Raw genomic sequence first — 22,184 nt, 5'->3', positions numbered from 1 at the left:
AGCACAGTGTTAACGTTCCAACTGTGCATTATTTGCCAGCCGAAAAGTGTCCCCCCAAGGGGTAATTTGGCCCGCCCACCCCCTTTTGTCCCGCCCCTCTTTGTCAACAAAAGTAGAAATACAGCAAGTCACCTTTCCAACTGCAGGCAGCTCCCCTCTCAGGGAGTCCGCAGGACCTGCAGCGACCCTGAAAATTTTCATCACATTTCAGCTCATTTGAATATTTCGAATAATTGGGGCGTTTTGTTGAGGCAACTTCTGCTGAGTTCAAGGTCAGTACGGCAACAGGTGTTTGCAGAGGACAAAGTAAAGTGCATGACCGTGTTGCTATTTACAGGCATGCATGTGACTCAAAGACAATTTTATTCTCTCCTAACAGACATTTTTTTTAACACGTTAATTGTCTTAAAAGTCAAACTCCTCACTGGAGAGCTTGGAGTTGAAGCGAGCTTTAAAGAAAGGAGCCATCAGCTGTTCCTTATTAAAGCCTAATGAGTGCAAATGCAGCACATATTCCCTTGATTTGGCAGCTCAGATTAAAACAAAATGACTTGTGTTGTTTTCAAAGCAATAAGAGGGCCGGGAGGACTAAATGCCGAGGATGAGGTTACAGAATAAATGTCAAGTCATAAAGGACGGCAGCTGCGCGAAGAGGAGAGCAGTGCAGCTTCATTTTGCAGCTAAAATGAGATTTGGCGAATAAACAAACAAAAAAGGCATTTTTGGTGATTTAAAAAAATAAATAAAATGATGCTAACCCTAGAAAAGATTGAAAAATAATTTAAAAATAGAGACACGTTCCACCAAGGTGTGTCCTCTCATGAGCATCACAGGTGTCTTCAAACGTTTGAAGCCAGTCGGTCGGTCTATTTAAAGGCGTGACAAGTCGTCACTGTGCTGTTTGGTGACAGGGTTCGTACGTACCACACTAAACATGGCGGGGGTGTTCCTAATATTTTGGTTAGCCTGCTGAGAGTCATATGAGGGTCAAAATGTTAGGAACCAAACGATGGATTTCCAGTAGAACTCTTGTGTCGTGGTGATGTTTCAACTGTGTGTGTGCCGCATGACGACAGTAAAATGTCCCTTTGTTATCAACTACGACAAAATTATTGGGACAAGTGTTCTCCTTTCACACCCAACGTGTCTATACGACGCACCAGGAAACCGTGCATAAAGAGGGTGTGTCTCGATGCTTTTGGAAACAAGAAGTAGTTAACGACATTAATGGGCTGAAGTCTGGTGTCACTTACACAGGTAAAACCAGTTTTTCGAGTGTTTAAATACACACGTGTCTTTAGGAACTCTTTTTTTTTTGCCGGAGCTCCTGGTGGGTGTGCGTGTGTCTATGTGTCACCATGGCGATCAAAGCGGCGCTTCCCAAATATGAGCTGTATTTCTACAACACCGTGCTGGCTTTGGCCCTGTTTTGGTCCACCTGTTGGGTCTTTGACGCGTCCACGTGTGAGTATGACGCAACACTCGTAAATAAACACGCACGCACACACGCGCAACATTGTTTTGAATTTAAAATGATCCAAATAATTTGGTAAATCTATTCATTGTATTTACAAATTGTAAAATAATTTGTGTAATTTACCACTGTATGTTTATGCGTTTCATTTTATTCACTCTATATCAATTGTAAAGGTTTATTTTAATTTTTAAAATAAATAATTTTTAAAATAAATATTTATTTGGAAATTGTAAAGTAATATATAGGATTGTAATAAATTGACATCAAATTTGTAAATTAATTGTAATAAAACAAGTATATAAATGATTAATTTGTTGTATTTACAAGCAAACAATTTTAATTTCGTTTCATTTTATTCATAAATTGTAGATGTGTTTATTAAGTGTCATTCCTTCATAGTTTGTTAGAAATTATTATACATTATATTTTATTTTACTTAAATACAGATGATAAAATATTTATGAAATACATTAAAACGTTTTCTACGTAAACATCTAGATTTCTCAATTTTATTCAATGTGTCTTTCTTAATTTGTAAACACACTAATGAACAAAATCTATTATTGCAGTGAAAAAGCCAAACAGTATTTATGTAATTATATTTTTGTAGTAATATTGGTGTTTGTATTCAATTTCTTTATGTTTTTACTTTATCCCAGCAAACACAAACAGAAAAGCATTCAAATCCAGTGTGAAGCCAGGATGGCACTACTTTGGCGGAAAAATGGTGAGCCATCGCCTTGCAGTCGTTCATGAATCATAAAAACCCACATACCTTTCATTGAGTTTTTTTTTTTTTTTCTACCTTCCAGGACACGGCGGACTCCGAATGGGCCATGTGGATATGGACCTTCCGGGCTCACATTGTGTTCGCTCTGTCTGGACACGTGCTGTTCGCCAAGCTCTGCTCCATGCTGGCTCCTCAGGTGCTTGAGAAAAAAGATGGCGGCCGGTTAGCGTTTAGCGGTTAGCATGGAATGACACCATTATTGTTGTTCTACAGTACAGATCCCTTTCGTACATGGCGTACGGGATGCTGGCGGTGTGGACCAGCATGGGCTGGACCTACGTCACCCTCATCCTGTCCCATTGCATTCTGCTCTACAGCATCTCATTGGTTAAGATACGCTGGCTCTGCTTCGTCACCGGCTTTTTCACGCTGGCCACGTTCAAGTGTGAGCCCTTCCTGTCCTGGCAGGTTCGTTCAAGGAGGTCACCTGACCTCATAGGGAAACATTTGGTTGCTTGAGGGCGGTATTGATTAGGTTTTCCGGCATCCCTAATTTACTTATGATCCAATTTCAAAATGGATGATGTCACTTATGTCCGCCAATGATTTTCCAGGCGGGCTTCGTGGCGGGCGACTTCGACCTGCGTCACATTCTCTTCTACAGCGGCTGCGGCTTCACCATCATGCGATGCATCAGCTTCGCCCTGGAGAACTGCGAGCGCAAGGACGGCAACTACAGCATCCTGGAGCTGCTCAAGTACAACTTCTACCTGCCTTTCTTCTACTTCGGGCCCATCATGACCTTTGACAAGTTCTACGTGCAGGTCCGTTCCTAAAACGCCGACGGGTTGTAACCCGAGTCCGCTTAGCTGCAGCCTTGTCGGTTTGTCACACCTTCCAATAAAGAACACGCACGGCTATTTATGACTCCGCATGGCTCAGTAGCTGCATACATGCGCAGAATAGTGTATACACTCACGGGCCACAACATTAGGTACACCTGTTCATGCTAATAACATGGAAAATATAGTTAAGTTTAATTTTGCATTGCCGTAATCTCAAGGGAAGGCTTTTAAACTAAAAAAAAGGAGTTAAGATTTTTTTATTTTTTTTTCAAAGAGAAGTCGTTAATAAAACAATGAATTAATGGATTTTAAAGAAATTTTTTTGTCATATGTATTTAAAAAAATATAAATATTTATTTTGAAAGATATGTCTTTAAGAAAAAAAATCTTGCAGAATATTTCTCTTTTTTTCCAAACCAAAACACAAACAAAATGATTAAAAACCCTCAGAATTCTTAAAAAAAAATTAAGGGAAAAAAAGTGAAGATTTCCTCTTTACGTCAAAAATAATAATATATAACTCAATTCAGACCTTCATGATTAAAATTGTTATTTCCTCCCCAGGTAGCGTTTTTAATTAATTTGAATTTAATTCTATTAAATGTGAAAATTATTTTGTTATTTAAAAAATTAATTCTGAGAAACATTTTTTGTGTGCCCTCATTCATTTTGTGTAATAATAATGCCCATTTATTTCTGTCGTTGGCTGATAAAGTGCTCAAATATGAATTCTGCGCTGTAATGAATTTGTATGTGCTGCCCCCTGCAGGCCAATAAGTCAGACCTGAGCAGGAAGGAGAGGGAGATGTGGAGCATCAACGTGCAGGCCGTGACCCACCTGGGTGTCATCCTGGCCGTGGACATCCTCTTCCACTTCCTGTACGTCCTCACCATCCCCGGCGACTTGAAGCTGCTCAGACACCTCTCCGACTGGGCCCTGGGTCTGTCTATATTTATTTATTAAAAAAAAAAACATAAACTGTTGGAATTCAATTTGGAATGCATTTATTTGCAGTTGGCGTGGCCTACTTCAACCTGCTCTACGATTGGGTGAAAGCCGCCGTCATGTTCGGTGTCATCAACACCGTGTCCAGGCTCGACCACCTGGACCCGCCCAAGCCGCCCAAATGCATCACGACGCTCTACGTCTTTGCCGAAACGTGAGTTCCCACACCTGGCGCGTGCATTTTCCTCCGTCTTTGTTGATCACTCTCCATCTGCTTTCTCAGACATTTTGACCGAGGCATCAACGATTGGTTGTGCAAGTGAGTAGCTCCACCACAAACCTCAGACGGACCGCCGGCCGTAGTTGAGGGGGCTGCAACAGAATGTATTAGTATATAAAAATCTGGAACACAGAGGGTGTCCAAACTGTACAAAATAGGTTCTGATCCGGTTGCGGTTTTGCCCTCAAAAGGTACGTGTACGACCGGCTGGGCGGCAAGCATGACGACGTGCTGGCGGAGCTGCTGGCCACATTGTGCACCTACGCCGTCACCGTCCTGTGGCTGGGACCGTGCAAGGTGGTCCTGGTCTGGGCCTTCTTCAATTGCTTCGGCCTCAACTGCGAGCTGTGGGCCGCCAAGTTGTTCTCCATGGAGCCTTTCGTGTCTTTCGAGGTTTGCGCGGCCATGCGTTTATTAAATCGGCTAATAATATTATCTGACTTTACAGGTCTTAATTAGTGGTGGTAAGTAACAAAGTACAAAAATACTTCATTGATCTTAATTCATTTACTCCCATTGACGGCTAAAGACGTCAAAAATTAATTTTTGAAAAAAAAAAAATCTGCTGAGTAAAAAATCTGTACTCAGGATGTATTTTTCTGATGACTTTAACCAAAGACTTGACTTAATTGAGATTTGTCACGGGCTTTATATCAAAAATATGTTTCTTTCTTTCTTTCAAGAGCGCAATGTCGGAGGCAATGTCCCGCCGGATTCGAGCCGTCGTCTGTATCTTCAACTTCTGGAGTATAGTGCTGTACAACACTCTGATTCTCAACAGTTTGGATTTCGCCAAGTTGGTGGCCAAGCGTCTGCTGCTCAAAGGTGAGCACTTCAGATGGACTCACGTGCCATGATGTGGGAACTCACCCGCTTCTTCCGTCTGGCCAGGTTTCCCGATAACCACGGTGGTTGTCATGTTTGTGACCTACTGCCTGATTCAAGTGATTAAGGAGCGGGAGAGGAGACAGGCCCTCATCGAAGACCCCGATCCGCTTCCTCCGGCGACGTCGGACGGAGCTCTGGCAGGAGCCCCGACAGCCCCACCGGCCGAGCCTGGAACTCCTGCGCCAGCCGCAGCTCAACCCGTCATCGATCCCAGCAAGCAAAAAGCAGAGTAGATGATTAATGAGTACAGTGATGGGCATGCAAGCAGTTTTGGTTTTCGTAAGGTCTGGAATGAGTTGAGTGAAATTTTTCGCAAATGTCTGTTATGAAAATAAAAAAATAAATAAAGTACAAGATAAATGTATTTTTTTGTCAAATGAAAGTTGTAGTCACAATATTAAAAGATTAAAGAAATAACACAAGGTTGTTTAAAAAAAGAAATCATGCTACCGGATGTTTGTTTATTTTTTTTTTAGAAAAAGTCTCATTGGGGGGAAAAAAAGGAAAGTGCACTTTTTTTATATAAAAAAAATTTTATAAAATAAAATTGTTATCTATATAATTATTTTGTTTTGAAAAATTCTTGAAGAAAAAAAAAACAAACTTATGGGAAAAAATTTTTTTTACAATATCAGAAAAATAAAGTATATTTTCCTAGAAAAAAAAACTAGTATATTTGGATTTCTTTTAAAGAAAAAAAGTTAAATTAAAATAGGGTTAATGTATTTTTTTCCCCATTTGATTTAAAGCCTTTTTTTTTTACAAAAAGGTCATACTATCCCGTTAGTTGAACTTTTTAACAGAGAAAAAAAGGTTCCCTGAATATCTATAAAATACATCAAGAAAAAAATAAATAAATTTCGATGACGTTATATATTTTTTAGGAAAAGTCAACTACAAGAATAAAGTCACGTCATGGAAGTAGCAAATATTTTCGGATGACTCAAGAGGAGAACAGCCTACTTAGTATCGTCTATTTCGGGACAATGTGTCAGCTAACTGTGAGCGGGGAGTGCGGAACGATGTAACATCGGGGGAGCTCGGGTGGGTTTTAGGGGGGGGGCGAGCGCATGTCTTGTTCTAGAATGAATCCCATTGCTGGCTATAAATAGCCTGCCAGTTGCAGCTGAGTTGAAAGGTGGGGACAGCTGAGCGAGTGGACGGCCTTCAGTTGACGAGCGACTCTTTCCCGGCGAGGAACAACCCGTTGGATTCGAAGACCCCCGACAGGATCTTCAGACTCCCCACCACCAGCCAGGAAGAATGGCTCTACCGGTGAACCCCATGGACGAGCCCCGGGTGTACCAGCAGACGCTTCTCCAGGACGGTCTGTTTGAACTTCTGGAGAACGACAAACTGGTGGACTGCGTTCTGAAAATCAAGGACAAGGAGTTCCCGTGCCACCGCTTGGTTCTGTGCGCCTGCAGTTCGTACTTTCGCGCTCTGTTTCTGTCTGACGTGGATGAGAGCAAAAAACGCGAGGTGGTGCTGGAAGACGTTGAGCCGGGGGTCATGGGGCTGGTCCTCAAGTACTTGTACACCTCCAGGATCAACGTTACAGAGCACAACGTCCAGGACATCTTTGCCGTGGCCAACATTTACCAGATCCCGTCCATTTTCACAGTTTGCGTGTCCTTCCTCCAGAAGCGTCTGAGCCTCAGTAACTGCCTGGCGGTCTTCAGACTAGGTTTGATGCTGGATTGCCCCAGGTTGGCCGTTTCGGCGCGGAACTTCGCCTGTGAGCGCTTCCGGCTTATCTCCAGGGACGAGGACTTCCTCCAGCTGCAGCCAGGCGAGCTGGCCGCCATCCTGGCCAACGACAACCTAGACGTGGACTCAGAAGAAGTCGTGTTCGAGGCTTTGATGAAATGGGTGGCACGAGACTTGGGAGAACGGGAGAAGGACCTCCCCGGGTTGCTGGACTGCGTTCGCTTGCGTCTAGTCGGCGAGGAATACCTGAGGGAAAAGGTTGAGAAGAACAAATTCATCTTAAAAAATCCAGAGTTGCAAAAGAAGCTTCAGTTGGTCAGGGATGCTCAGGCGGGGAAAATGCCCGAAGTGAAACCCACCCAAAAGAAGAAGGAGGAGGATGGCGCCGGGGATGAAGAGAACGAGGAACAAGAAGAAAATCTTCTCCCGAGTATCCTGAACGACAACATGCGCTTCGGGATGTTCGTCCGCGAGTTGATCCTGATGGTCGGCGACGCGGGAGCGGTGGCCTACGACCCGACGGGGAACGACTGCTTCATGGCGTCCGTCTCCACGCAGGTTCCTAAGAACCACGTCAGCCTGGTGACTAAGGAGAACCAGATCTTCGTGGCCGGAGGGTTGTTCATCGACGAGCAGAACAAAGAGGATCCACTTTGCTCTTACTTCCTACAGGTGACCTCAAATGCTTGGCGGGTGTGAAGACATCTAGATGCCATATATTGATAATTCTGTAAATTTACAACTTCAGTACGACCCGGTCAACGCCGACTGGCTGGGCATGCCGCCGCTCCCGTCGCCCCGCTTCCTGTTTGGGCTCGGGGAGGCCGAGAACTCCATCTTTGTCATGGGAGGGAAGGAAGTGAAGGACCAAGAGCGTACGCTGGACTCGGTTATGGTCTACGACAGACAGTAAGCGCATCAGAAAGTGGAGCGTCTGATTTGAGAGAAGAGAATTCACGTGTTTTTTTCTTTTTGTTCGTAGATCTTTCAAATGGGGCGAGTCAGATCCGCTTCCGTACGCGGTCTATGGACACGCGACCGTATCGTCCAACGATGTGGTTTACGTAATTGGAGGAAAAGGAAATGACAAGTGAGTATGTGGGGGGCATGCTCTGTTTATGACGATACAACATATTGTATCACGTTTCATGGTTACGAATGTTGCCCAGTGAACGTTGTTGCAGACGTTAGTTACCGCATTAGGGGTAAAAAAAGTACACGTGTGTGGGAATTAATTTTCAAATTCACTCCAAAAAATAAATTTAACTTCTGATTTTTTTTTTTTATTACATTTCAAATTTAATACAAAAATAGAGGAAAAAATTCTCGGAAAATTGGGGGAAAAAGATTGTACTGGGCCATACATTTTTTTTCCGATGAAATGTTTGTCTGTCTTTGGAAAGAAAAAAAAATATTTAAAATAATAATTAACTCTTTTACGTGAAAAGGAATTGCTTGAGCAAGATGTACGCATACGACGCCAGGAGGTTCGAATGGAAGGAGCTGGCTCCCATGAAGACCGCGCGCTCGTTATTTGGCGCGACCATTCACCAGAACAAAATCTACGTGGCGGCCGGAGTCACCGACACGGGTCTGACCGATTCCGTGGAGGTTTACGACATCACCACCAACAAGTGAGTTCCTCTGATCCATTTATTGTGCTCTAAGGTACTAAAGGCCTCGTGTTCTCGTTCCACAGATGGTCCGACTTTGAGCCGTTTCCCCAAGAACGTAGTTCCCTGAATTTGGTGTCTCTGGGCGGCTCGCTCTTCGGCGTGGGAGGATTTGCCATGATGCCGCTGGAAGACAGCGAGGACATCATTCCCAAAGAAATGAACGACATCTGGAGGTGGGTCGTACTTCAAATTCAAGTGAAGAAACTTAAGACTGTAGTAGTTGGCATAAAAAAAAAAAAAAAACATTTTTTCTCCCTCTTATTCAGGTACAATGAGAAAGAGAACAAGTGGATTGGTATTCTGAGAGAGATTCAGTACGCCTCGGGCGCCACTATTTTGGGGGTCCGACTCAATACACTGCGACTCACCAAGATGTAAAAAAAAAAAAAAAAAAAAAATAAATTCATCATCCAAAGATGATCTTTAAGGATCTTGCCTATCATTAATAAAAAGGCCTTCTAAAAAAACAATTTTCACAAAGATAGAAAGATGGAATAGTCCAAAATGTGTTTGTTTTCTGTCTATTAACAATGAGGTGTTTATTATTGTACATTTTTCTGATTTTTTTTTTCCTTACTCAAATATGGATTTTTTCCCCCATCCACATTTTTATTATGCATTTTATGCTGCAACAATTTTGTTTATTTTTTTGCACTGTCATCACTGCTTCAAATAAAACATCTAAAATGTTTATTTTCACTTCACCTTTCTAAAATGTTCTTTTTTTTTTTAATCCCAAAAACCAACAAAAGACACGGCTCATTTTGTAATAATATCTCGATATGCTTTAATGTTGACATGATGTGACGCCGCCGGGCTTTTGTTTTACAGACAGTACACACACACACACACACTCACACACACACGCGCATCAATAGTAACACGAGAGGACAAAAGATACAGTCTATCGTTATTAGCACCTCTAGACACTATTCTTTTTTTCATATTAGGTCTCGGTACACCACTTAACTAAGACATACTCTAGTGTAGTGTATACAGCAGAGGTGGGGAGCCATTAAGGGAGCTTTATATAACAGGTGCATTCGATTTAAGAGTTGTATTGTGGGCCGTAGGTTCCCCACCCCTTGCTCTACATGACAGTCAGAAAAAAAAACAGTGCACAAAACGGTAGAGGGATATACTGTGAGTTTAAAGGCGACATATTATGGAAAATGGACAATGGCCAATTACTCAAAGGTCGAGCTCGCTCCCTCTGCCCCAAGAGGAGCTGGGGAAGAGTTAGTGCTCGACTCCAGCGCGTTCTGACGTTCGTACAAATTTCAAAGGGACGGAATTCCATCATGAAGCTAGGATCTCTGTGCAGGAGTTCAGTAGCTTGGTGATGAAGTGCTGCCTCCAAGCGTGAAAATACAATTCAATTGGCCCGAAAAAGTGAAGCTGTTTATCGCTTCAGGCTTATTTTGAGACAAGTAGCTGCTCGCCTTGTCAGGACGCCGGAGCTCCGCTTTTGGCCGTAATGGGGCAGGGTGAGCAGTGGCTCAATTGCATGAAATGTAACCGGCACCCCAAAACACTTTTTATCTTTTGAATATTTTTAATTTAGAATGTTATAGACTGTTCATAAAACCATGTCAAAACAAAAAAAATAAAAGCACAATATGTCCCCTTTAAGATTTGGGAACATTAACATTCTCGTTACGATTATTAGAAGTCGCTAAGTAAGCCCTCATGTGCAAAATAAGCAAGCGCTGTTCAAAAATCTCCTTTTAGCCAGCCTTAATTTAAGGACAAGGGCATGTCCGCCTTTAACTTTTTGGCTGAGAGCCTCGCTGAAGGAGAATGGAACTTAATCGAAAGACATAAAAGCCTACCTGCCAGGAATCCAGTATGAGACCTCCACAACAGTGTGCAAAAAAAAAAGCCCTTTCTCCCTTTTTTTTTTTTTTTTACTGCCACATTAACATCTGACAGCTCAAAAAAAAAAAAAAAAATGAAATGGTCGTATATACTGTACATGATGTCAGACCAGGTTACACTTGCTTTAAAAGCAGCCGTATATACATTTGTGTCTCTAGGTCATGTAATACAATCAAAACATTTTACGATAACGCAGAACCTTCAGTTTAACCTCCATTTACCGTACTTCCTCCTGTAAGGGCCACAGAAAGTGTTGATTGAGGGGTAAGGTGTTCATTACATAATCACTTGAATATTCTAAAGGTAGAAAATTTGAAACGGACTCCAAATCAAACAACAAATCGGCAAAACGTACAATAAAGTGCTCACCGTTGCCATTCATTCAACACACATCAGATCCCATCTTTCACCAAAAGTGGTATTATCGCTTCAAAACGTTCACGCGGGGTCGTGAATATGAGCAGCCCAAAACGAAAAGCGAAGTGAATCCAATGTTGAAATCTCGTCGGAATTTTGATAATTTTCAATAACTAATTAATTTTTTTTTATTATTGTACATGATAAACTTTTTACCCTTATATTTCAGGATTAAAAATTGGAAATAAATCATCCACGACCCACCGAGTTCAAAGTGCAAAAATCAGCAGTGCTAACAACTCATCTTTCTCGCTTTCCACACGACGACGTTCAAATGCTTTCTACGTGTAAGGCAAACAACAAAACGCAGTGCAACCGCAGGATGTCAGGATTATTTTCGTACAAAGGCGTATTCGCGTGGCGCACTGCAATGAAAATGTCACAGTCATAAACTCCAGATTTGATTTGGTCATTTGTGTAAAAAAAAAATAAAAATAAAAAAAAAGGTTTATATATAAAAAAGTGAAAAACAAAAACATAATAATAATAAAATAGTTAATTATAATTTGGTACTATATTATTTATATTATTCTAACTAATACTGTATTGTCTTTAGAATTTGTAATAAAACAATTAACCAATCAATTAAACACATATAAAAATATATAATTAACAAGTAAAACAGCAAAATTAAGGACAGGACTATTAAAAATGTTAATGTTTGATGGACAGGATCAAAATCTGGACTTGGCCGTATGTGGCCCTACTTTGCCCACCTCTGCTTTCACCAATCAAAAAAAAGTACTTTCTTAACCTCAACGCATCGTGCTACAAATTCCTTGCTAACGAGCACGCATTCACGAATAGTTTTCAGAACGGAAACAATTAGGAGTACAATTCGATTACATCATTAAATGGTGCCAGGCGGATTATAAACACGTGACGTAGCTATAGCGCATGAGCTCATGAGATTTGATTTGGTTATTGTCGACACACGCACGCACAAACACACACACACAATGCTCACAAAAAGTTTGAGTTATTGAGGCTCTCTGTTGCAAATGTGAAAAAGGTCCACTGTGTGCATTTTAGTTTCAAAATGAAATCTCACACAGAAGCCCAATATCCCAAACTTTTTATGTGAGCCATGTACAATTTTCAAAACACGTCAGCTTTTGGTTATTATTGCTGCGTCGCACCCAAACCGCTTGCCGCCGCGACACGTGGGCGAAGTTTGGAAAAATCCAACTTTTCTTGCTCGTTGTTGCCAGAGATGCTACAATCGCTGCGTTTTTTTTATTTATTTATTTTTTTTGTGCAAGGCTCCAGGAAGGTAAATGTCGCTTATCCCCGAATTAAACCAGCTCACTTGAAGTATTTGTAAAAAAAACAACTTGGATTTCTTATTACTTATTATCACCAAGTGGCAGTGTTACTGAGACGCAAGAAGCTCCAGGTGAAAAAAAAAAAAAAAAAAAAAGTGACCCTTCAAAACTTCAGATGTTGGAGTTCATCCTACCGGCAGAGAAGAGGACAGGCGGTGGAAGGGGGGGTATGTGCGTGGGGGGAGGTAGCCCCCCCTTGTGGTGAAGCAGGGTAGGCTGCGAGGTCGTCTGCTCCGGCGTCGGGTTGGAGGAGCCGAGGGGGTCGTCCAGCGGCTGGCTGACCCGGAAGCACTTCTCCCGGTGCGCCTTGAGCATGTTTGAGAAGCGGAAACGCTGGCCGCACACCTCGCACGGGTACGGCTTCTCACCCGTGTGCGTGCGCCGGTGGCGCTTCATGTTGGGCCGGCTCGTGAAGCTCTTCCCGCAAATCTCGCAGATGTACGGCTTCTCTCCTGCATACGGGGGGGAGATTAAAAAATAAATAAATAAATAAATACATTTAAAAAAAAAGAAAAAAGGAAGACTTTTTTTTTTTTTTTTGCAAATATTGTTGTTCTGCAAATATGCGGAAGTTAGCTGTACTCACCAGTGTGAGTTTTCATGTGTTCATCAAAGTACTGCTTCATGTTGAAGTCCTTCCCGCACCACTGGCACATGAACTGCTTGTGTCCAATATGGATGCTCATATGCGAGCGCAGCTGGTATTTGTACTGGAAGCGTTCGCTGCAGTTCTGAAAAGACAACAAAGCACGCATATTTTTTATTTTTTTTTTAACAATCATGTGGTTATTGCCAAATAAAGTTGTTCAATGTGGTGTGGAAAAGGAGCCCAAACCTCACACTTGAAGGGCTTCTCTCCGGAATGTTGCAAAGAGTGCACCTTCAGGGACATGCTGCGCTTGAACGACTTCCCACACGTCTCGCAGGTGAACGGCATGTCCTTCGTGTGAGCTACACACACAAACACAAATAAAAACTTTTTTCTTTTTTTTTTTGCATTTTAATACATGAATACACACGCAAGAATATTCTTAGAAGTGACTATTCGACAACTCTGAGTGAATTTGACTGAGCACTCACCGACCATGTGCTTGCGGACGTGCGCCATGGTGTAGAACTTCTTGTCGCAGATCTCGCAGGAGAACTTCTTCTCGGCGTAGCCGTGGACCACCTTGTTGTGCTCGTGCAACGACCACAGTTTCTTGAAAGCCTTGCCGCATGCCACGCACTACCCAGTGACAACGAAAGGGAGGCTTCATTTTTGTGTTCATTTTTTTTTTTTTTTTTTTATGTACCAAGTGCCGGCCTACCTGGATGCTTTTCTCGCAGTCGGTCTGCTGGTGCAGCAGCATTTCGCTCTCCAGCAGGAACCGCTTGCCGCAGCTGGCGCAGGCGTGCGCGCGGCTGTGCGTGGCGCTGGTGTGCTTCTCCAAGTACCAGCGGTTGTTGAAGACGCGCGGACACTTCTTACACGAGAACTGCTGCCGCTCCTCCAGCCTCGCTTTGGGGCCGGCGCTCTCCGCATGGGCCAGCGTCACGGCCACGGACAGCGCCCGGCGAGGACGCACCGACTCTTCCACGGCTGGAACGTCGAGGACGTTCTCCTCCTCATCTTCGTCTTCTTCGGTACTCTGCGCTAAGGTATCGGTTTCTTTCTTCTGGTCGTTCTCCGCCTCGTCATCCTCGGACTCTCTCTCGTTGCAACCACGGAATACTTTTGCCTCTTTGCCGCCTTCGGAGCTCTTGGACACGTTGAGCGTCTGGTTGTTGAGGTTGACTTCCACGATGATTTGATCTTTGTTGAAGGTTGCGGGAGGATCCAATATCTTGGAGTCCTCGTCGCCGCCACGCTCCTGTTTGATGTCTCGGTAATGCTGCCCGAACGCGGTCCCGCGGCCGTCCCGCTCGTCCATATCGGCGCTCCGCAATGAGCGGCTGCCGATGAGCTGGCGGCAGGAGGCGGCGATGTCGCTCATCTGCAGCAACGTGGCGGCGTTGAGCACGTCGGCCACCGTGCGGCTGCTCACCAAAAGTTTGGACGTGTAGATGAAGTTGAGAACCTGCTGCAGTCCCTGCGACGTCAGCGCGTCCAGCGACAGGTCCACGCGCCGCAGTTGCTTGCTGCGGGCGAACAGCGAGTGGAAGAAGGGGCTGTAGGCGGCCAGCACGCCCTTGTGGGCCGGGAAGGTGCTGTGGTGGCGCACCAGCACGATGTCCACGTCGCACAGGTCGGGCTGGAAGAGGCGCTGCTCGTTCAGCCGGTCCATCAAGCAGGTGAAGTGAAGGGCCACATCCTCCACCAGAGAGAACTCAGCAGAGGGAAAGTCGGTGGTCTTCTCCACTATGAGCTGAAGAGAGACAGATAATCAGCGTTAACTCCTAAAATGCATTTTTACTCAACAAACGATCACGCTACAAAATTTGACCGTTATTCTTGCATTCTCCCCACTCAGCCTTCAAGACACTCGTATTTTTCCCATAAATCGTCGACTGGGTTGTTTTGTCCGCCGTCGCTAATTGTTCCCACGGAGCGTGTTTTGTCTTGTGAATAATTTGCGCTTCCTCTGGGACGCCATGGTCGTGCTGAGCAATGGAGACGGCTAATGGAGGCAAGGGGGACCTTCGCCAATGCTAATCAGCCAATCGGCGCAGACATTTCGTTTTTCTTGCGTGTGTTTTGAATAAACATCGTCATGCGCTGTATTCGTGAGAGTGTGCGTCCTTGCTCACATCCCGTCTGGATCGAAACCCTGCCCTTCCTGTGCTAAAACGGACACCCACCTTGGGGAGGGACGCGTAAGGATTTGCACAGAGCGCTGACTGTTGCATCTTTTGATTGTGCAGCGTAGACATGCAGCGCTGTAAACAGACACGACGGGGAACTAAATATATGTACATTGAATCTCCGTTCACTGTGAGGGTCATGTTTTCCAGACGCACCCACTGTTGGTGAGAGCCCACCATCGAGAGGGACCGATGAAACGTATTTTGTATTTAAGTGAGAATAAAATCCGAATATCAAAGGAATGAAGTCAAAACAGAGCAGGATTTATTTTATTCGGACGATTTTTAATGATGTGATATTAGGACAGAGCAGGTGTGGCCAAACTACGGCCTGGGGGCCACATGCGGCCCTTTAAACATTTTAATCCGGCCTGCCGAACTTGAAAAAAATTAAATAAAACTTATTCATGATTTATTTTCTAAATATTGCGGTGTGTCAAAGACAGGTATTTTGCTGTAATGCTTTTGTTCATTTTCATTTAAAATTAAATGTATCAAGCAAAAAGTTTGCCCACCCCTGGAATAGAGTTATCATTTTACAAAAAAATATTTAAACATGAGATTGGCGATATATTAACTCTATAAGTAATTTTTCCAAGAATGAAGTAAAAACGTATAAGTGATGATGATGAAATATCACAAGAATTAAGTGAAAAAAAATGTCAAGAGAGAATTAAGTCTTACTTGAACTTAATATGTCGTAATTGTATGAAAATAAAGTTTCAATTTTATTTTGGTCATAAATGAAATGAGTAATAAACGATAAGAATGAAGTCAAACTATTATTAATGAAGTTTCAGATCACGGGAGAAATGCGGTAAAGCCAAATTCAGGTTTGCTTGAACATAACAGGGATAATGCAGCCAGAATTCCCTCCAAGATCAATGGAAAAGTCTTGCATTTGCATTTAGGGGGACTCACCTTGAAAAAGCGGTGTCTTTGAAGAATTCAATTAGAGGGGCGTTAGATTTATTCATAGTTTGGAACTGCTAAATTGGAAAGTTGGAGCGGAGTTGAGATGGCGTTATCTCTCATATCGCTCGCTCGCTGGCTCTCTGCAGACATCGCCCAAGGGCACAGCCGCCGTCTTAATCAGATCAAACGCAAGTTACACCACTTTAGCCATAATCATTGTCGTCGGCGGCGGTGGCGTCTTCACCCCGGACTCAAACGCTACGATGCAGTAAAACGGCTTGTTTGTGTGCCGTAAATGTCAATAGATGCAAAACGATCAGCGCCGACTGGCGAGAAGATTAATCAGGCAGCTGCAGAAATGTCTTATTATAGCAGCAAAAATCAATCAGGTGTAAATCAGTTTTTTATAGAACTCAAATTATAGTACATTAAATAAATCAGCAGCAGTTAGGTCAGTCTGGCAAATCATGTTAACCTTTGAGAAGTTCCGACTAAACCTAGCTCGCCCACTGCCCTCCTTGGCTAGCAACCCAGGTTGGACTCAGAGTTGGAATCCCGCCAGCAAACCTGCTTCCTCCCGACAATAAAGAACTCGTCAACTCAGCTGTGGTTCGTCTCTGCATCTGGGTCTTCGACGTAACCCATAACCTAACAGATCCCTTTCGAGACTCCCACTGTGGAGGTGGGCGTGGCCATATTTTTCATTCAAAGTAGGCATTGCTGATGGGTAAAATGTGATCACATTAACATGATGTGGACTCGACTGAAACAGACAAAAAAAAGAAAACGAGACCAGTGGGAGACACCAAACTGGTCACAATGTCCTCTCTCCCCAATTCAATTTACTACTGTGTGAAAAAGCCTACATCTCCTCGGGCTGTCAAGCGCATGTAAATCCTCCTCGAGTTACACAATGCTTGTTAGTTACTCCGCCGTAACTACCGCCGCGCATACCTCGCATCACGGGAGATTTAAAAGCGAGGCGTAGACTCCCATGCGAAGAAAAGAATGTCTGCTGAGACCGGAGGAACCTTTTTCAACCCGTCAGAGACCATTTTAGGTTTTATATAGGAGGTCTCTCACATTCAGATGAATATTTTTCTTCCCCGATTGCAAAAAAAAAAATAAATGTGATTAAGCACTTATTCGGTCAACTTAAGGAAATATAGTCAAATGGATTTTCGTAATGTAGACTTCAATGGTAAAAAAATGGGTCGAGGTCCCTCGCCCGGCAACAGGAAGTGAGTGACACCCAGAAGAAAAGGAGCCGGCACTGGTGTCACTTCTTATCTCGCTCACAAGCCAGGAGATGCGAGGAGGACCCGAACGTACCGTTACTGAATCATCAGACGCGAGCGTTCGCGACTAGGTTCGAATATGCAGCCAAAGCAGACACCTAAATGGGTGGCAGTAGAAATCACAAGACTTTGGAAAAGTACCCGGTGTGTAGCAAGCGGTTTAAATTTTTTTTTTGTTCAGATAAAAGTTTTCGGCGATGAAACGATGTTTTTTTTCTATGTAGGCGACTTAATCTCCCCAAAAAAAATTTTAATTTAAAATAAAGGTATTTTTCTGGAAGATTTTTTTTTCTAGAATAAAAAATATCATTTTGAAATTACACAACTTTCTTCCCGTAAGATGAAGACTTTTTTTTTTTTTTTTGTAAAAAACGTCTCAATTTAGGGCATTTTACAAATTTATACAGGTTTTCATTCAGAATATATAGGAATATATTTTCAAGGCAAATCTCAGCCAAAATTATTCAAAAGCAAATTGTCTAGAAGACATCTCCAGTGTCCGCCTCCCTAAATTCAATCAGCGCAAACACTAACCTTGAGGCGTAAGCGGCGTATACAGTAGCATCATCCACCCACATGCCCGCAACCTCAAATGCACCCCGTCTGCACGGCTACCTGAGAGGCGGCAAATGCGATGACTGCGCAGATGCAAACAGAAGACGAGGATGTAACCAAATGTGTCCGGGCTGGGCTTTTAACAAGACCCGCAGTGCTCTTTACGGCTGCATCATAAAAACATGCAAATAAAAATCTATGTTGCGGGCTTGCCGCCAAGGTCACGGCGGTCGCACGCACACCAGCGTCAGGAACGGAAAGCGCTGGTCGTGACGAGGCAGTTTATTAGATGATAACAAGAGAAAAGGTCGGCAACAAAAATCCAGGAAAGAGCGGACTAACTGGAATTGAGTGCACTCATACGAATTTCGTAGGATTCGTAAAAAAATTACAAATTTACAAAATTATAAATTATTTGAAAGACCATTTTAAACTATACCTGAGAGTGCAGAAACAAAACATTGAATTTCACGTAAATGGTATGAAAAGGGGATGAAAAAAACAGAAATGAGATTTCAGGTGAAATTTGCAGAAGAAGCACAAGGCAAACGGTCGCTCGATTTCATTTTATTCCCTGCAGCCTCTTAAAACAGCTCCTTTCCTGACCGCAACACTAAAATTAATAAAGACAATATTATCTCCTCTAATCCCACACATCCCATCACCTGATCCAGCAGTTTTAAGAGCGTCCTAACCAGACCCCCCCCCCCCAAAAAAAATCTCCTCTCGCCTCACTTCCACCACCACATGTGAATAGATTTTCATCTATGTGTAAATTCCAGCACAGGTGACAAGCCAATCTACAAGTGATACGCGTTTAGTCGAGCATGAAATTGGGATGCACAAACACAAAGATTTGAGCTCAGATTGTTCTAGGCGACATTTAGGGAAGGGTTTTCAGGGCGCTCAGTGTGTGTGTGTGTGTGTGTGTGTGTGTGTGTGTGAGTGTGTGTTGCCAGGTCAGAATTGACACAGGGATAAATACGACTGTTGGAGAGCCGCGTCGATGAGTGCCAGGAAGTTTGCGTCTGGCCCAACGAGCTGAGAAAGGAAGCGCTGACTCAGGAAGGCCGGTGCATCTGCTCACTTCTACATTTCCTCATTCTCATATAAATCAGCCACGGAGAGGTTAATCCGTTTGAGATGTTGAAGTGGTCATCGGTAGGGATGTCCACATGAATTTCGGTTCCAATTGATCATAGTTTTTGGACGTCATCAGCAATGAAAGAAGAATCCCGTCCAATGGAGAGTTTGTGATAGGTCCCTTACGTGACTCCCACTGAGACATGGAGAGAGCGGAGGGGGCGTGGCCATATTCTTCTTATTTTTGTCTCAACTTTTTATTCAATGTATATATTTTGTGAGGGGTCTTTCGGTCTCTTTTTTTTTTTTTTTAGGTTACTGCAGACGTACCTAATAAAAAGACACAATAAAGTGACGTGTGCTGTGACGAGATCTGTTTGAGACAAAAAGAGCTTTGTGACGTTGAGCGGCAAGCAGGTGCAGACATGGCAGGGAGGATACTGTGATATGTTCATTATACCTTTCAGAGCAGCGATACAAAGAGACGAGAGGCTAACACAAGACTGCAAAGAGCTTCTTATCGCAGGAATCTCTCTGCTGTGTGTGTGTGTGCATGTTTCTGTGGACTGTTGATGAGAAGGTCAGAGAGGACAAAAGGGTAGAAGACCGAGAGAGAGAGAGAGAGAGAGAGAGGGGGAGAGCATCAGCTTTCTACAGCCGCAACCAATCAATGGAGGAAGGGGGGGGGGGGGAGCCTAAAGGACTGTTTGGGAATGCGCTTATTCTCTTTTCGGCTCGAGAGTTTGATGAGAATTATGCTGACCAATCATGTCGGAGCAATTAAGGGACAGACAGTTTAGCGTCAGCGGCCTCATGGGGAAGGGGGAGAGGGTGAAAATCTAAATAATGAGAACAACTTTTAACCTTTCCATGTGTTGATCGTATGAATCATTTTTAGTCATGACGTTAGCAGAGCTGGGCACTTGACCCTTTTTTGCCAGTGAGTCCAATATAATTTAAACACGGGATATGTGTCCTATTGGGGATAAATTTAACAGGCGGGTTGGAATCAAACGTATTTGTAATCAAGACAGTGGCTTCCAAATAAACCAGTGCCATTTGAAGTGGCTCACACTCTGACAATGTCCACTGTTCCTAATCTCTGGGGCATAAATTAGCCACATGGTTTCCACGGCGAGTGGACTCCCGACTGGCGAGCAGAGTTTGTTGCCAGGCTCTGGAATGGCTGCACTTTTCACGAGGCGGACAATTCCACTTGCTTGGCACCGGGAGATAACGAAAGCCGTACACAAGTCGAGGGCGGGCAGGAATGCCGTGAAAAGGCGGTTACATAAAAACTCACATCGCCCTGTGAGGATGGAGACAGGAGGTGACAACTTCATGTGAAACACAACAGCCCTCGAAACATGCAACTTGTTCAACTAAAATACAACATTGATTTGCTCAACAGCTAACCCAAGTAGTCAAATGCACGAGCATTTTAAGAGTCCATGTTGGTCCAGGCTGAGACACATCTGCATCTTTCCTGAGACGACGACGCAGTCGTCTTGTGCGACCGTGTGCCAACATTGCCAGCAACAACAACAACTGATCACTGGATGTTTTAATCTTGGCTCGATAGAAGTTGTATTCGCCGCTATTAGGTTTACACCATTTAGGCATCTTGTTCTGTTTTTGGTGATTTGGGTTTTGGATTATTACAACGTCACTACAGGCCTGGTATATACTACAGCATGTTGGCGTCTATGTGGACACATTTCGAGAAGGGATTTCATGTTGACGGGAAACTTTTTTGGGAAACGAAAAAGAAATATATCGTCTCCATGTGATTTGTTGACTTATTTCCCGCAGTGAAGAGCGATGCCCACAAACTGTCAAATGTGCCACTCATTTAAATTGTTCATAGCCAGCCTGAGACTAGCATCAGACTCTTCGCAATAAAGACCACAATGTTTTTTTTCCTTCAGATATTTGGGAATGAACAGAATGCCACACATGAATGTGATTGCAGCCTTAAAATATGCTAGCCCTAAAATGTCTAAAAAGGTGGCAAGACTGCTGTAAGAGACTCAAGGAGTGGCACAGGTACTTTGGTTGGTCGAGCGTCAATTGCCACAGTGGTGGGTTAGCTCCTTACACTTTGTGAACCAAAAGACGCCAAAACAACACGCTCAGAAGCCACCCAGCAAGCTCCAGGGCTCACCCCAAGTGACCTGACCCAGATATTAACCCAAGCCTCCAGATGTGAACGCACTGGTTCGGATTACTCCAGCACCACCGCTGCATCAAGCTCCACCACATGCCTTCCTAATGAAGCATCCCCAAATGACCCGGGGAAGCAGAGGCAGAGGGAAAGTCATGCACTGGACTTCCACTTTCAGTCTGGCACAAACGTCCTCACTCCACCCCAGTCCCCCTTTTTGCAAATTGCAGCCATTGCGTTCCTCTAACTTATTCCACGAACTTCTACGCAAAACAACAAAATGACGCGTGGAAGTGCGCCTAGTAATAGAAAGTGGGTCTCCATCCCACCCATAAAACTGAAAAATAAACAAAATGTGACGCTACTGTGTGTATGTGGAGCAAGAGATCGAGAGCCTACCATTTTGATCCAGCAGCGGCCAAAGGCTCCAAGGAGTCCCGCAATAACTCCTCTTGCGCCAGTTTCCACTCCGCCATGAACCCCCCCTACAAAATCGTGGATTTGTCACATTTTGGAGCGGTTCTTTTTTGTGTGTGTGCGTGCAGCCCGTGGACCTCCTCCGTGCTCCCTGTAGCAAGCAAGCAGACAGAACAAAAAAATTACAGAGGCTGCTTCGCTTTTTTTTTTTTTTTTTTGCAAGAGGAATTGTTTTTTTTTGATTGGAGCTCGGGGATCATATGGGCGCTTTTCTTTTTTTGGTCTTTTAAAGGGACACAACGCCGTTTTAAAAGCGGCGGCGCGCCTTTAAGCGCACACGCGACAACGTGACGTGCATTATTTGTTTTTACTTGGAGGTGTCTTTCAAGCAGGAATGCGCATATTTGGACTGTGGCGCAAAAACGGACCCGGTGCGCTTCCTCGTCTGGGGTGCGCAGGTTGTGACGTCACGCGGGTTACCAAGTTCATACATTTAAAAAAATAAAAGTAGACAAGAAAAGTCGGCGTGTACTCTCCAGGGAATAGTTTAAACACGAGGTCAATCATTTAAAATTAAATTGAACACTACTATTAAAAATAATACTTTTAAAATCGGACTGATCGGTTACTAAAATGGTTTTAAAATATTTGTTGGAGCCCTAGAAGCTGTATACACATTATCTCATTCCTTCAAACTTTTTTATAATGAGAATCGTCACCTGTTCCATTTTCTGTCAATTCAGGATAGGTCAATTCAAGGCTTAGTTGACCTCACTGGAGTGGATTGTTACTCCCA

General features: G+C 43.6%; 3 protein-coding genes across 5 annotated transcripts; 2 read left to right on the top strand and 1 right to left on the bottom strand.

Moving 5' to 3' along the window:
* Positions 1-137: 137 nt before the first annotated feature.
* On the top strand, positions 138-5,607 carry hhatlb (hedgehog acyltransferase like, b). Of its 2 annotated transcripts, none has more exons than XM_088283151.1 (12): positions 138-272; positions 1,325-1,464; positions 2,137-2,204; positions 2,290-2,403; positions 2,481-2,675; positions 2,822-3,031; positions 3,822-3,993; positions 4,068-4,212; positions 4,282-4,317; positions 4,470-4,671; positions 4,962-5,103; positions 5,170-5,607. In XM_088283151.1, the coding sequence occupies exons 2-12, from the start codon at positions 1,359-1,361 to the stop codon at positions 5,397-5,399; spliced, it is 1,620 nt and encodes a 539-aa protein (XP_088139277.1). In that variant the 5' UTR covers positions 138-272; positions 1,325-1,358; the 3' UTR covers positions 5,400-5,607. The 2 variants fall into 2 exon arrangements, with proteins under 2 accessions (XP_088139277.1, XP_088139278.1); XM_088283152.1 differs by having other exon boundaries at positions 140-272; positions 1,302-1,464.
* Positions 5,608-6,326: 719 nt separating this feature from the next.
* On the top strand, positions 6,327-9,012 carry klhl40b (kelch-like family member 40b). The gene is made up of 6 exons (XM_088282985.1): positions 6,327-7,548; positions 7,625-7,785; positions 7,859-7,966; positions 8,325-8,510; positions 8,576-8,725; positions 8,819-9,012. Exons 1-6 carry the CDS (start codon positions 6,430-6,432, stop codon positions 8,928-8,930), a joined length of 1,836 nt encoding a protein of 611 aa, XP_088139111.1. The 5' UTR covers positions 6,327-6,429; the 3' UTR covers positions 8,931-9,012.
* Positions 9,013-11,272: 2,260 nt separating this feature from the next.
* Positions 11,273-22,130, bottom strand: zbtb47b (zinc finger and BTB domain containing 47b). 2 transcript variants are annotated; one of them, XM_088282442.1, is made up of 7 exons: positions 22,108-22,130; positions 21,371-21,539; positions 13,483-14,520; positions 13,253-13,400; positions 13,008-13,123; positions 12,759-12,903; positions 11,273-12,624 (listed from the first exon to the last, which is right to left on the bottom strand). In XM_088282442.1, the coding sequence occupies exons 2-7, from the start codon at positions 21,371-21,373 to the stop codon at positions 12,284-12,286; spliced, it is 1,791 nt and encodes a 596-aa protein (XP_088138568.1). In that variant the 5' UTR covers positions 21,374-21,539; positions 22,108-22,130; the 3' UTR covers positions 11,273-12,283. The 2 variants fall into 2 exon arrangements, with proteins under 2 accessions (XP_088138568.1, XP_088138567.1); XM_088282441.1 differs by lacking the exon at positions 22,108-22,130 and having other exon boundaries at positions 21,371-21,578.
* Between the last annotated feature and the right edge of the window lie 54 nt (positions 22,131-22,184).

The sequence above is a fragment of the Idiotropiscis lumnitzeri genome, chromosome 19 (genome assembly GCF_059441095.1).
Source record: "Idiotropiscis lumnitzeri isolate Australia: NSW breed Sydney's pygmy pipehorse chromosome 19, RoL_Ilum_1.0, whole genome shotgun sequence".
NCBI classification, from domain to species: domain Eukaryota; kingdom Metazoa; phylum Chordata; class Actinopteri; order Syngnathiformes; family Syngnathidae; genus Idiotropiscis; species Idiotropiscis lumnitzeri.
Note: the sequence above shows the minus strand (reverse complement) of the source record. Positions and strands in the feature narration are given on the sequence as shown.

Bases quoted from the DNA above. Each gene is read 5' to 3' on its own strand.
- hhatlb (XM_088283151.1), top strand. From the start codon at position 1,359: ATGGCGATCAAAGCGGCGCTTCCCAAATATGAGCTGTATTTCTACAAC. The intron at 2,676-2,821 runs GTTCGTTCAAGG...ATGATTTTCCAG, and splicing joins AGCCCTTCCTGTCCTGGCAG to GCGGGCTTCGTGGCGGGCGA. The intron at 5,104-5,169 runs GTGAGCACTTCA...CCGTCTGGCCAG, and splicing joins CAAGCGTCTGCTGCTCAAAG to GTTTCCCGATAACCACGGTG.
- klhl40b (XM_088282985.1), top strand. From the start codon at position 6,430: ATGGCTCTACCGGTGAACCCCATGGACGAGCCCCGGGTGTACCAGCAG. The intron at 7,549-7,624 runs GTGACCTCAAAT...TTACAACTTCAG, and splicing joins TTTGCTCTTACTTCCTACAG to TACGACCCGGTCAACGCCGA. The intron at 8,726-8,818 runs GTGGGTCGTACT...CCTCTTATTCAG, and splicing joins GAAATGAACGACATCTGGAG to GTACAATGAGAAAGAGAACA.
- zbtb47b (XM_088282442.1), bottom strand. The intron at 13,124-13,252 runs GTGAGTGCTCAG...TTGTGTGTGTAG, and splicing joins CGTCCGCAAGCACATGGTCG to CTCACACGAAGGACATGCCG. The intron at 12,904-13,007 runs GTTTGGGCTCCT...TTGTCTTTTCAG, and splicing joins AGAAGCCCTTCAAGTGTGAG to AACTGCAGCGAACGCTTCCA.